Below are 14,441 nucleotides of genomic sequence, written 5' to 3' on the forward strand. Positions count from 1 at the left end.
TGTTTATTCACTAAGGAAAGTGGAGTTCCTCTGAGACAGAGACAAGCAGAGGGTGTCTGTCTGAGCTGTCCTGAGAAAGCTGGAAAACACTGCCTGAAGACTCTCAGACATTTACAAGCTTAACTTACCAAAACGCAGTATGTCACCTTCAACAACACTACTGAGTACTGCACAATTAGTCATGGATTCAATCCAAACCATATAACCTGACTTTCAGAAGACGAAGAAAATTACTGTGGAAATAACTATATAAAGAAATGTGAAGGAGGTCTACTGCACTGGGGGCTTTGGAGTTAAAGAAGCTAATCCTACAGAGAGCCAACACAAGGGTCCCAGTGTCACCCAGTCATCCGGCCATCCCTGTGGTTATACAGTGAGCAATACAGGAGCACACAGATATTTATTCCACAATTAAAAAGAAAAACAGGAGTGAAGCCTGCCTTCTTCAGGCATGTGCAGTCCTCTTCAATTGTATGAAAACCTCATAGCTAAAATGTATTAGTTCCAGTGTAGAATTAACCTCTGCCTTTTTCTTTGCAGCTTCAAACCAATTCAATTCCCCATTTAAACCCTATATAATGAGCAACTGCAATCAGCTCCACAGAAAGTGTCTCATCTCATTAAAAGAAAGTGCCTTTCCAGTGGAAAGTGTCAGACTCTCCGGAGGCCATGTGACTGCTGAAATTCCTGAGTTAAGTCTGGACTTTCCAATGACCATGTGCTGTAAAGAAAACATCATTTCAAGGTCAGGCCATGGGAATTGGACCAGATCATAATGACCTTGTTTACATTTTTGATCATTTTGTTTCCTTTCAGCCAGATAAGGATAGTACATTTTTTCCCCTTCTTCCATCAAGTTTGACTCCCACTGAACATCCAGCACATCTCATGAGGACAGAGACCAGGCCCACTCCTTCACAGCAAGGCTGAGCACTATGGGCTCGTGCTGGTGAGGACAGAGACCAGGCCCACTCCTTCACAGCAAGGCTGAGCACTATGGGCTCCTGCTGGTGAGGACAGAGACCAGGCCCACTCCTTCACAGCAAGGCTGACCACTATGGGCTCCTGCTGGTGAGGACAGAGACCAGGCCCACTCCTTCACAGCAAGGCTGACCACTATGGGCTCCTGCTGGTGAGGACAGAGGTCAGGCTGCACTGAAAAACACAGTCTACCTGTGGGCTCAGCAAGAACCTAATACTTGATTCATTTTCAGTGGACTAATAATATATCACTTGAAAATGCAGTCTGATCAAAGATTTTTCACTGATCATTTCTTCACCATTTCATCCATGAGTCTGTAAAGATTAAAGTGATCTATATAAATATGTCTCCGGTAAAAATTAATAGAAATAAAAAATAAAAATAAATAATGAATAAGCTATTTGAAAAAAAGCATTTATGATGTTATGATTAACCACTTGTACAATATTGAACTGCCTCCATGGTACTTACTGTAAGTACCACTATCAGCTAAGCAAAGATTTTTGCTTAGATTCCTAGCTCTAATTCTAATTTCCTCCTTTGAGGCAACTTTAAAATCCTATTGCATTTCAGTACACACTGGGGAATTGGGAGAAATGGGCAGCTTTCTTACTGGAAAAATATTCTTTACTTTCATACAGAATAACAGGTTTACCCTGGTGCATGAATGCTGACCATGCTGTGTGAAAGAGGTGATAATGAAACAAGAGAGCAGCTTCAAACCACCCATGAAAGCTTAGGAGCGGCCATGGAGGGCGAGAGGGGAGAGCTCTCTCTGTTTGCGCTGTATCCACAACCAGGCTGAAGTCTCTGTTGTTGTAAAACCATTATATTGTTGTTGGCAGACCAAAAACATCTTCTGAAAATGTGAGCAAATGAAATCCAGCTGGTTAAGCAAAATCCCAGATGTTCCCAGCAGAGTGCTGCTCTGAGGGACCAAATTGAGCAGAAAGCACCAATCCAAATATGCCATAAAAACTGAATTTGCATGATCCATGCTGTCTGCTTCATTACAATGAGAAACAATGGAGACAAATATGAAAATGATTGCAGGGTAATTCTTCTAAGCTTTTTAGCTCCAGAGGAAATTGTGCTTCCTATTTTAGGAAAATAACACAGGATTTAGAGATGGAAGCTTTTCCCCATGTTATTTAATGCTTAAAAAGTTTGGAGGACTTTGTTAGCCTAAATAGGCCCGTTCATCCTGAAGATGTCTACAGATGCCTACAGTGATAATAATATTGGTTTAAGAAACCAAATACCATACTCATTATTTTCTTTCACTTTAAAGCAAAAAGTCAGTCTTTTTTATTATTAAGGCCAGTATGCATTACATAGCGCATTTCATCCAAAGGGATCCCAAAGCTCCATACATAGAATAGGGGACCCATTTCATCCAGCACTTGAGTGCACCAACCTGGGAGAGGCAAAATGCACCAGCAGCCACACTGCACAGAGCTTGCTGGAGGCAAGATTTTGCAGACCTACACTGGAATTGAAACATGTTTTTCAGCTCAACACCCCTACTCTTACAAACAGTGCCATGAGTTCTTCAATGGCCAAGTGGCTTTAATGGATGGGTCTTCCTATGGGCAGTGTGTACTGGCAGCTTACTGGGAAACTGGGTTTGGAATTTTGGTCTAGGAGGAATATTGCCATCTACTGATCTACTAATACCAGTTATAACAGCAGTTACAGGTTTTCCATCGAGAACTCCCAGTACTAACAAAGTCTAGCCTTACTTAGCTTTTGAGACCTGATGAGATCTGGCAACATGTTGGCAATACTGCTGCTACTGATACGCTGTTCAGGCTGGCTAGTACATCTAATCAAAACTTACTTTGCATCCTTGAAAACAAACCTATGGGTAAAGACTAAAATTAGGGCATATTTATAGCTGCGTTTACAATGGAAAAAGTGCAAAGACTCAACTTGCATCCATTGGTACAGCATTTTTATTTAAAAAGCAGTTTTATCTCTGCTTGTTCTTACTTGATTCATAAGCTCATTTTTATTGCTAAATACTGTGCAGCATATAGGTTATAAAGTCGAAGTATTAACAGGTGGTATCAGAAAACACTTAAGGAAAAGACATAAGGGATCACACAGAAAAAAGGGTTGTATACCCAGCTGTGAGCATCATATGTCTTCCTATCTAATGTCTGTTCAGCCTATAAACTGGGGAGGGGGCAGCACAGTGTTCTGCTGGTTCTCTCTGTGTTGGCTCAGACGGGTCAGCTGAACAAACTAACCCTCCACAGGGCCAACTGCAGAGCAGCTCTCCAGGAAGGGAGTTCTCTGACCTAGATAAGTGTATTTGAGGAAGGTCTTCTGACTGCACTTACTCCACATTCTCCTCCAGACTTTGACAGGATCTTTTCAAATTTTCTCTCTCTGTATAAAAGAATCAAAGTCAAAGCAGATACAGAAATGCTTTCATCACTGTACCCCACTTTTTCTGCAAGCACCCCACCTCCAGCCATACCCCGCAGTTGTGAAATGCATTCTGGCCCTTTTCTGAAGCCCACGCTTCGACAGAGAGTCCTCTCATTTCTGAAGCTGCGAAAAAACAAGCACACTCACAGCCTTCTCCAGCCACTTCTTCTCAGATACTTGTTTCGAGTATTTTTTGGATCAGGAATACATTCCAAATGATGGTGCTAAGACTTTTTGTTTGACAGTCTGCCCAAATAATCATAATAATCCCAGTTAATGATCTAAAAACAGATAAGAGAAAGGTATGTTGGGGGCACTACCTCTGATTCTGTAAGGAGCTGCTCTTATCTGAGCATCTAAAATGCCATTTGAAACCAGTTGGTGAAAAGCAATATGCCCCGAGCTTGCTTGATAGCAGGAGTAATAGTAACACAATATGGCCAGCTTACTAATAATAATAATAATTAATAATTGATTCTAAATTACTGTAAATAATAATAATAACATCAACTGATGGTCAGACATCTGGCCAGGAGCACTACAGATAAGTCTACATTCACACTGATTGGATAAAACCACATAAATTAAGTCAAATTCATCGGCAATAAGAGATTTCCCAGTCTGAGGGCTGCTTTTCACTGAAATTCTGCTCCTGCAGTTTATCTTCAGGTGGAACATTCTGCTGCAGCTTCCGTGGGAGCCGACAACAAGCAGAGTATTGCAGACATCACAGCAAGAGGAGGCTGGAGTGTGATAATCAGTCTTAGCACCCTTCAGTGCTGACAGTGCACCCCCTCAAGCCACACGCTGCTTCGACAGTTTTCCTTGTGAGCTCACACAATTACTTCGCCCAGCTATGGTTTACTGTAGCGTGCACCACACTTGGCTTTGCTGTTCTACTTCTTACACAATGTCACTCCGTCATGAAAAATACCCATGCTCATCTGCAAGACAAAGACGGGGTCCCTGTGTTTCTAAGGTATAAGCTCAAGCTGCCCACAAAGGGTGGGTGAGCGCCCAAGGCGTAAGCCTGGGTTCCTCGTCGGAGGACTGTGGCGAATTTGCTCGGGAATGGAGTCTTTCTGGCACTCTGAAGAAAGCTCTTCTAGCATACCGAGATTGTAAAGATATCCAGGAGAGATTATCAAGCATATCTGGCTGTCATCAGTTTAAAAGAGTAATACATACCTTTCCATTAGCTGTTTATACTGGAATCGGTATTTGGCAAAGAACATCGTCTTGATAAAAGAACCAACAAGGAATCTCTTAGTATATATATATAATGGACATTCCAACAGGTAATAAATAAAATAATTAGAAAGGGTGGATAATAGCAAGAACTTTAAATTTTCCATCTGCCTAAAGTCAAATAAACAATTGACTATCAAACCTCATTCTGGGATTGCAATATCTGGTTATAACCAGAAAAAAGCTCAGATTATATATACAAGCCATCAACTAAGGCTGACAAAACAACTTTGAAAGCTTATCATTCGAGTGCAAAAGTACCTTTTCCAACTAAATAAACATATAGTTGATTTTCCTTAATTAAACAAATACACCACCGTTATGTGAATTTTTTTTTGCCATAATTACTACATCTTTTCTTGGCTTTGTCCTTGAGCAAAATCTTTCCAATTCTGCCCCTAAAGAGCCTCATACACTTAGTAATCATTCCGAGTAATCTCAAATTACTAGAGACAAGTCGCTACATACTAGAATCTCAAGTCACTAGATACAAGTCACTAGATACTAGAAACTCATATCACTAGAATGATATTAAAAAACAGAAGTTCCTGTAAGGTCTTTCTATCTTGTGATAGGGCTGCATTGACCATCCCATGCTATAATTGTTAGGAGTTACCAGCTGAGTGTTTACACACAAACGATTAACTACAAAACACAGTTTGTATTGCTGCTTCCTTAAGTATCTTTGCATAAAAGAGAGATTGTAAGAGCTGTGTCCAAAGGAGTTGGCACAGCATCACTGTCACAATTCGTAGCATGTTTTCAATGTATTCTGTGGTTGAAAAACAAATGCTAGGCGTACTTGGAAGTTGTTGAAATAAGCTGACAATTTCACAAAACAAACGGCTGATTCCTCTATACACACATCTGTCTTATTCTTGGCAGAAGTCGCTGTGTGCGGTCTCTGTGCTGAATATAATTTGGTTATACGAAAATATTTCAGCAGTTTAATATTTGTGTTTTTAACAAATAAAGCTAAAGCAAAAACAGTGACTGAATTGAAATGGGAAACTGTAAGGGTTAGGGGCATTCAATTCTGAAAAAAGGGTTTCACTTTTCTTTGTAGGAGCAAATAAAAATGGCTTTTGATTAGACAATGAAAATGACCCTTTGTTATATCAGAAAAATCAGAAAAAAAGATTTAATTTTGCTTCTTGATTTCAGTGGATTTTACTATTTATAGTAATGATTTAGTTCAATTATTATTCCACACAACAGCAGCCAGAAACAGGACCAGAAATTGTAAGTCATCTATTTTTTTTTTCTCATGAATACAGAAAACTGAAAAAGATTTATCTTCCAAAATATAAAACCTGTGCACTCTATGGTTTTTAAAATCAGCAGATTTAAAAAAAGAAATTCAAAATAATACCAATATATGCCTACGATCCAACAACTTAAAAATGTCCTACAGACACAGATTGGTATCCTCTCTACAGTAGGATTGCATGCATAAAAGTTATCATTTTAATTAATAATTATAATTGCTTATTATATTTTTCAATTTATAATAGATTTTCCATTTATATTTCTTACCAATCATTTCATTCATCCAATCATATTATTATCATATTTCATTTCATTCTTTCTTTCCTATATTTAATTTTCTATGATACCTTGGGTTTTTACCTTCTACTGCTTCTCTTTTATTAAGTTACTGCTTGTTTTTTACGCATTTAGTCATGCTTACAGGACTGTCAGATTGCTGAATTGTTTTGTCTATTTTCCAATTATTGTGTCTCTCGTGTGGTCTAATCTGTATTTTGTACAGCCAGCACCTACTGTGTCTAAGTCACTTCATGTGAAAGTCAAGGCTTTTATTTTTCAGAACCGTATGTGCCTAAACCTTCCAAAACTATGTTGGAAAACATATGATGTGCTCTTAAACAGAATTTCTGAGGAAATAAGGATTCACAAACAGATAAAACTCTGTTTCTTCTTATGAAAAACAACTGGCCTCTTGCAACTCCAAGGGCTGGGTCACTCCTCAGTGACTCCTCAGTGTATGGGGTCAGTAAAGTCGTTAGGAGCTCCACTGTCTTTCTTAACACAGTTGGCAGATTTTAACTTCCTTATGCCCCCATGCTGTGCAAGGAGCTATTTATCAGGGAAAAATCCGCAAACTCCTGTCATAAAACAGCTTTACGCGATGTATAACTACCACACATGCATTAACATCCACATTTTAGAACAAACAAATCCATCCAATTCAATCATTTTATCTTTCTCCTGTAAACGAGACTCATTAGTGACGACACCTGTTTTGATATCACTGCTACCTGCCTTCAGAAATAAAATCTCTGTTATGTGATGTCTGCAAAACTGACTGTAAGAGTCAGTCAAAACTGTCAAAACTTGACATAGTTGTCAGAACTTTCTGTAAGAGGTATTTGTGCGTCCTTTTTCAGAAAGAAATTCATGTATATCATTTGTAAGCTCTGGATTTGCCTTAACAGCTTTTGAATCATTAATATATTTATTTTTAATGCTATCTGATAATTTAAATAAAAGCCATTTGTGAATACTGTATTTTTAAATCTGATTGGCTGGCCTGCATACAGTATGCAGAGGTAAACCTAGTACAGAGTATTGCAAATGGCAACAAATTCAATGCATTTTGGAATTTTATCAGAACCTGAGCTCAGGCAATATTTAAAATAATTTTAAATCTTTTTTTCCGTATGTTGTTTTGCTTTTTTCTTCCTGCTTTCGGCACATTGCTGAGAACTTTCACTGAAATAGAGCCTGCGACTGCGAAAACTGGGTCTTACAAAACAAAAGAGATAACTAGAAAATATTTGTCAGATTTTGTATTATTATTATTATTAATTAGTTATTATTATCATTTAGAACCAGTGAAGAGGTTCGAACAAGCAGTTCCCATTCCCTTTGGTTTCAGCGAGCACACTCCTAATGTTCCCATCAACTGCTTCAATACTGTCCCAACTAAATGGTTTTTATTGAGTTCTGAATAAAATATAGTAACAGCCTCTTCTATGAAACATATTTCTATTTGAACATCATTCATAAGAATCTGTTCGTATATTTTTAAGGATATAATTGAAGTAAAATATGTTTCTTGTAGACACAGTCATGATATCTAAAAATATGTTATACTTCTTAAGGCAACCCATTTTGAAACACCTAAGGTTTCAAGGTTTGAGTGGAATAAAACACACTTTACAATACCTTAAAAAAACCACAGAATCTAGAAAGGAAGTCAATACCTGACTAAATACAGCTTTGTGCACAGTTTTCCCAACTTCTTTCTATAATGAAATGATGAGCTGGAGCATGAGCTGGTGCTTGATTGATTTAGGAAGCCTGTGATCCAACTGTGAAAGCAGCGAGTGCCAGACAGATGAGGAAAACATTATGTCACAGACACTCAGAGAGAAAAGGGAAGCAAATGAATCACTAAATAAAATTAAATCCCAAAACAAACTGGAAGACAAACTGGACGAAAAGAGAGAGCTCTGAGGCCAGTCGTAAGCAGAGATGCAATGCATCCTCTTTCAAGAAAGCAGAGCCAGTTTTTTAAAAGCAGTTGAGACATGACTCAAAAGCTCTAAGCTCCAAGATAGACAAACCCTTTAACTTTGAAACAATAAAACTTAAAAAATAACATCACTTTAAATTACAGACCTGTGTACTGCAGAAATGTTTTGCCTTTTAAGATTTTAAACACTTATAATATTTGTCCAATCTAGATGAAAAATGTCTTTCTAAAAGCAGTAATGTCTTTCAAAAGGTCCATCTAACTGCATTTTTTTTTCACCAAACAAACTGTTGTCATGTCGAAAGTGCAATCCAACAAGCAGAACAACCAAACACCTGTTGTTACAGAAATACAACTGGATTGCAATGCAGTTGTGATTTGTGACGCACAGCAAACCCCACTGGTATGGCGTTAACTAATTCAGCAACCTTAAAAGTTCTAGCTTCATATACAGTAAATGCTAAAAGAAAGTCACAACTGGGAAGGATTTTCAGCTTTGAGGAGGAGGACAAAAAACACAGTAACTCCACTCCACAATACAGAAATTAAGCACTTTATCATGCAGGAACAGTGCTACCATCCCCTGCCATGCATCGTCCCGACTCCCGCACTGCCTGTCCTGGCAAATTGGGAGCCAGGCACTGAACCCCAAATTCTAAGTGACCCACTGTTTCACCATTCACGAGCAGAAAAGTAGAGAACCCCCAGCTCCTTACCCTTGGTGTGGAGGGACAGAAGCACGAGCAAAGAAAAGGACATCTGCCAGCTTGGTTCATCCAGCCACCCCATCGCTCCTGGTCCAGAAGGTATTCCAGTCGTCTCGCCGTCTCCCTTATTCCCCTGGTGGGTGAGAACTGCCTTGGCCAAAACTGCTCCGCCACGCAGTCAGCTGGGAGAGCCTGGGGAGGAGGGAATGGGAGAGACACAAGCCTGTTACACACTGGTTGTGTCACCCGACAGACCTCGCTTGGACACCTCGTGGGCAGGACAACAGAAGGGCAGCTGATACCCTGAGCCGGCCTGGATTCTAGCCACGGGAGCCTGGATTCACTTCTCACACTTGGAAGCTTCTGTTTCCAAGGAGAGGGGGGGGTAGAGGAAGCAGGAGGGGGGGATTCTCTTCTCTCCCCACCCTCCAGGCAGAGGAATCACTCAGGGCTGTCTTTCGCATTTTAGTCAGCACGAAAAAAAACAATACAAATTCAGATCTCAAGACAGCTACCGGGACTCTGCACCTCTTGACTGGCCCGCACATTTTCTCCAGACGGCTGAGTGTGACAAAGGAAACGGGCTGAGACACATGAAATATAGTTTTATTATTGTGGCATTTTTGAGTGTCACCGCAGTATTGGGAAGAGAACAATATGATTCATTGTGTCTTACTTCTTAAAACTCTAATTCTCTGAATTATGTAATTTATTATCACAATATGCTCTTAAGGACTAACTTATAGAAATTTCTTTCACATATTCAATTTCATCTTATAGCTCAAGGGACTACTTAGATTTTACATACTTTCTTTTTTTCTGACATTTTTTAATTCTATCATTTACCCAAAAAAGAAACTTTGCTGCTGCACTGAACACTGAATAAATTTCAACGTGCTGATATGGCACAAGGACAGAGCGGTTTGAAGAAAGCCGACAGCTTTAATTGCGGTTCTCCTGTACTCTGACCTTGTGTATTCCCCAGTTAGATTTTTTAAATTCTATTGTATCACAAATATTGATACAAATCTCTCTAAAACAAAAGAGACAGGTATACACAAATTAATGCAGGGATATTTCAAAGTATAAAAGCAAGCTTTAAGATGGGATTTGAAAGTGCTGGCTGACTTTCAGGATCTGATATGGCCTGGGACATCATTCCACAGCTGTGGAGCAACAGAACAGAAGGCCCAGTTTCCCAGCATCCCCCAGTGTCTTGAGCCTCAGATTGGGCTGAAGTCTGAAGAGCACAAACAGCACATAAGTGTAGCAGGAGCACCCAGTTCACCGACGTAGCAAGTACACAAAATGTTCAAGCCTGTCAGCTGATGTGATGTATGTAAAAGCCTATAAGATCTTGTTTTTCATCTGTAAGCTTATGCATGAAACCAGATTTCAACTTGTTTTCCATCTTTGACAAGGATTTCCAGTTCCTTATAAAAAAATTAAATCTATCCATGAATTAAAACTGAAAACCTTCTTGTAGATGGGCCGTTCAAGCTCACCAGAAACTTTCATACATTAGTTTTGCAACAAGTTGGAGAAACAAATCGTTCTTTTCTACAGTAAATGATTGTTAAAGGAAAGAAATAATAAACAGCTCAGCAGGTGGCATCCAGGCTCATGGCAAAATGGCTTTAAACACTGAGATGTGGTTGAAGGCAGAGTAGTGTGACATGTAGATTAACTACTAAACTAGAAAAAAGAAATCTTCGATGTGCAAAATATTTCTAGGATATTAAAACTGACACCTCGGGGGAACCTTGCCACACCCCCTTAGCAAAAGCTCAGTCTTCACCCTTTGATGTGCCAGAATAATTTGCAATAGAAATCATTAGAAAAATAACTGATGTTGCTGATTAATAACGTCATTACAGAAATCAACATTTATACATTCTGACCATCACTTTATTTTTATATCCCCTGTCACTGTACCCCAGCCAGGCTGCTACCACGTTTGTCGCGGGCAAACAATTTACTTGCTTCCTTCTGACAGTGACAAATTGACTGTTGACTTGCACAGATTAAAAACATATATATTCAAACTAAAATCACACTGGCGTTGCTGCACTCTCTCCATATCAGATGTAGAAATGAAGCCGAAGAATGGAAATGCATGGAAACCTTTTTCAAGCCCAATTCGCTTGGATACAAAAGAACAGCCTCTTTTAACTTGTGCTCCGTTCCATTCCAAGTTTTCTCACAATCCACATCATTCATCATTAGCAGCTAACAATAGAAGAGCCCACTTTCAACCTCCTAGTGAAAAGACTATCACTTTGTTACAAATAAACAATCCCCCGCCTCCCCACCCCACTCCGAGCCCGACTCTGATTGGCCCCTGTGTTATTCAAGGCACGTACAGCTCTGAAGCTTTCACGACTGTGACAAGCCTTCCTTTCACTGAGCCAGAACAGGGAATTTAGAGGGGAAGAAAGAAAAATCTCATGACTTGTACACTGCAGGCGGGTAGATGATTTGTGTTCTCACTTGTGGGGTATGACTGTCACTGCTGATTTGCTTTCAGGGCTGGATTACATGCGATAAGGGATGACCTTATTCGAGTATTCACACATTAAGCACTCTGAGCAGGCAAGCTGGACACAAAAAGTCCCTCAGATGTTCAGAGACATCAATCAAGTGCACAGCATGGAGGCTGCCAAACTCTTTCTCCACTAAACCCCAGCACACAGGAGTGGGGGCGGCCTTTGTCTCAGACAGACTTAATAAAGTTTAAAGCTTGCCTGGGTTTTTTCAGCAATCTATTGTCTTCCGGATTTCCCTTTCAAAAAAACTCTAAACTGTAACTCAGAGCAACGACCATATTTCAAGAAACTGGGCTCTGGCAACCTTACTTTCTTTAAAAGAGAACAACTCCTTCAGTTTTGTTGGCCACATTCTAGCAACCCTTTGCCATGCAGGCTGTGTCCATGTTTTCCCTCTCATTTTCACCCACCAGCAGGCTGCCCTGGCCTATGTTTCACATTAAGTTACCCTTTCCCTCCTCTCCATTCTCTGCATTCATTCTAGATTACCCTTTGCTTTGAAATAAAAGAGACTCTTTTTTTACAGTCTTTGGCTTTACAAAAAGTAATTCTTGACCAACACATTATTTTATTTTGTTTAATCACTAGGTTGAAGTGTCATCACTTCTTTTCAAGAACGGCTTTTGTCCTTAATCTAATAGATCCTGAAAGAACTCCCTTTTATCAGACAAGTACATTAATCTGAAAACCTTTCTGCAGCTTTCTCGTTTGACATTGAAGGTACAGAAAAAAGTGGGAACAGAAACCCCAAGTCAGTGTTGTAGTAAAGGGATCTTTCTGCATCTTTACTCCAGTTATGCCTTGCATGGGGGATTAAAAAACCCAGAGTGTGCTAATCACAATACCAGAACACCCGTAATCATGTTGGAGATCGTACTGCAGAAGTAGGTGCAGAACAGCACATAATGTGGTAGTAGGCAAAATTACTTTGTTCTCAACACAACATAGCATTCTGTAATGTAAAAACAGCCAATGCTTTGCTATGCTAACAGTGAATAACCTTTTCACTTTACCTTTTCTTTCAGCAACGTTAATTAAGACATGAACCAGGGAGGGAAAAGATTTTGGCAGTTTGAAAACATACAGTTCTAGCAAAGTACTGTACTTCAAAATGAGACTTCGGCAGCAGTAACTTTTCCATCAGCAGCAGAGCTCTACGCCCACATTAAGGAGTCTGGCTCCTGTCTACTGTACTAAATATGCAGGTGTTGCTTACTTTATTATGTCTTTTTAGAACCAAGTGTGTGATCTTATGAAAACAGTACTCTGTGCCAAATAAGAAAAAAAATGAAACAAAAACCTTTGAGATGGACAGTCTGTTTGCATCGTGTACTGTATCCTATTTGAATACATCCCCTCTGAAAGCTGTCACTGAAGGCCTAAGCCCAATGTAGTTTTACTGAACTGATCAGGCAGTGTGTATTTATGAATGAGGAACGCTCTGCTACCAGTCTGCCCAAGATATAACAGTGGGTATAAAACAACAACCACTAAAATATCCCTATATTTCAAGTTACTATACTAACACACAAAAGCTATTATAAAAGAAGGAAGGTAAGGTAGTGTTTAAACCCATTTCTTCACTCAGAATCTGAGATTTCACAGATTGAAATGCACTTTAGAGGAGCACTGATATTTCACCCTGGTCCAGTTAAATTAAACTCCATCTGACACTCTCTCTGACACATTTTGTGTCATCTGGCCCCAGACCGTGGAACAATGTGGTAATCCAATGCCCAAGTGTCTAACGAAAATGGACATTAATTCTAAAATAAAAATAAATATCCAGAAGTCATTTGGTAAGAGGAACTGGTATGATTTCTTGCAAACTTAGGGGGCTGTATGTCTTACTGTCAGACACTGTTTTGAAGGACAGCACACAGACATCAGAAAATGCAATGTTAAGTTTTCTCTCGGCACTCTCCCTTTGAGGCTCCCTGCCAGTAAAAAGATTTAATAAAAGAGAAAGGGTTAATGAATATGCAAGATCAGCAATGAGCCAAAGCCTGTGGTGTATTCAAAGCACGTCATGACAATATATCACCAGAAAAACACACACTAACTTGTTGAGGACAAACAATAAAAATATCCATCAATCCATCAGTTCTGGTGAGGGACAAAAAACACCAGACTCAGGATTTCACAATGGGAACCTTACTATCCCACAGCAACAGTCAGAGCATTCACAGAAAGGACACTGAATATTAGAATATCAAAAACCTCAACTGGACTTATCTGTACTGCATTATAATACAGTATTTATACAGTATTTAGGTATGGTAATCCCCATGTTATACAAGCTTAACAAGTCCATCCTGAAAGCTGAAAAGCCTTCAGGATGGACAGGCAGTCTGTTTGTACCATGTCTCCTACTTGAATATATCTTCAAAAACTGCCAATGAAGTGAAAATGCCTGTTACTTCCCATGTCAAAATCTATGATTGGTTTCAAAACACAAAAATGTTCCCTAAATCAACAAAATGTCAACTTAAGATAACAAAGAACGGTCCCTAAATATGAAAACAATAGCATGTGGGACAGCACAATAGTTCGACAGCACAATGCATCATTACAGTCTATAGCAAATGTATGAACATTAGGTAGTACCCTGTACTGAACAACACAAGCCTTTATTATAAAAAAGTCCCAATATAATAAAAAGTAAAAAAGCAATTCCTCATCCAAGAAGATGTGAGAAGAAAAATATTTTTTACTATATACAGTAGCACATACAGTATGTCTTACAGATAATATATTTCTATCAGCTCAGATCTGAAGCACATTTTTTTAAAGTCAATGTATTGCTAGTAAGGTGTTTTGTTCTTTAGTTGTTCATCTGATCTGCAATAATCACTGTAATGTTTCCCTTTTGTTACTCATTGCACTTTTCTCTTTTAACATTTTAGTTTGATCAGTTTTATCTAAATTACAGAATTTCAGTGGTATGCACATTTTTAAATGTCAGACATTGTTTCAGATGCAAATCACCTCTGAGAAAGGCATAAATAAATAATCTTCAATGC

At 39.1% G+C, this 14,441-nt stretch overlaps 1 protein-coding gene across 4 annotated transcripts in view; it reads right to left on the minus strand.

The window, feature by feature from the left end:
- The window catches only part of bmpr1ba (bone morphogenetic protein receptor type 1Ba), a 159,904-nt gene that overhangs the window by 37,282 nt on the left and 108,181 nt on the right, over positions 1–14,441 (minus strand). For all 4 annotated transcript variants that reach the window (XM_088628616.1, XM_088628613.1, XM_088628614.1 and 1 more), the window contains one exon: positions 8,882–9,064. In XM_088628616.1, the coding sequence (XP_088484742.1) occupies positions 8,882–8,954 (73 nt within the window). In that variant the 5' untranslated portion in view covers positions 8,955–9,064. The remainder of the gene's footprint in view (positions 1–8,881; positions 9,065–14,441) is intronic.

Source organism: Lepisosteus platostomus, chromosome 4 (assembly GCF_059453375.1).
Source record: "Lepisosteus platostomus isolate fLepPlt1 chromosome 4, fLepPlt1.hap1, whole genome shotgun sequence".
NCBI lineage: Eukaryota > Metazoa > Chordata > Actinopteri > Semionotiformes > Lepisosteidae > Lepisosteus > Lepisosteus platostomus.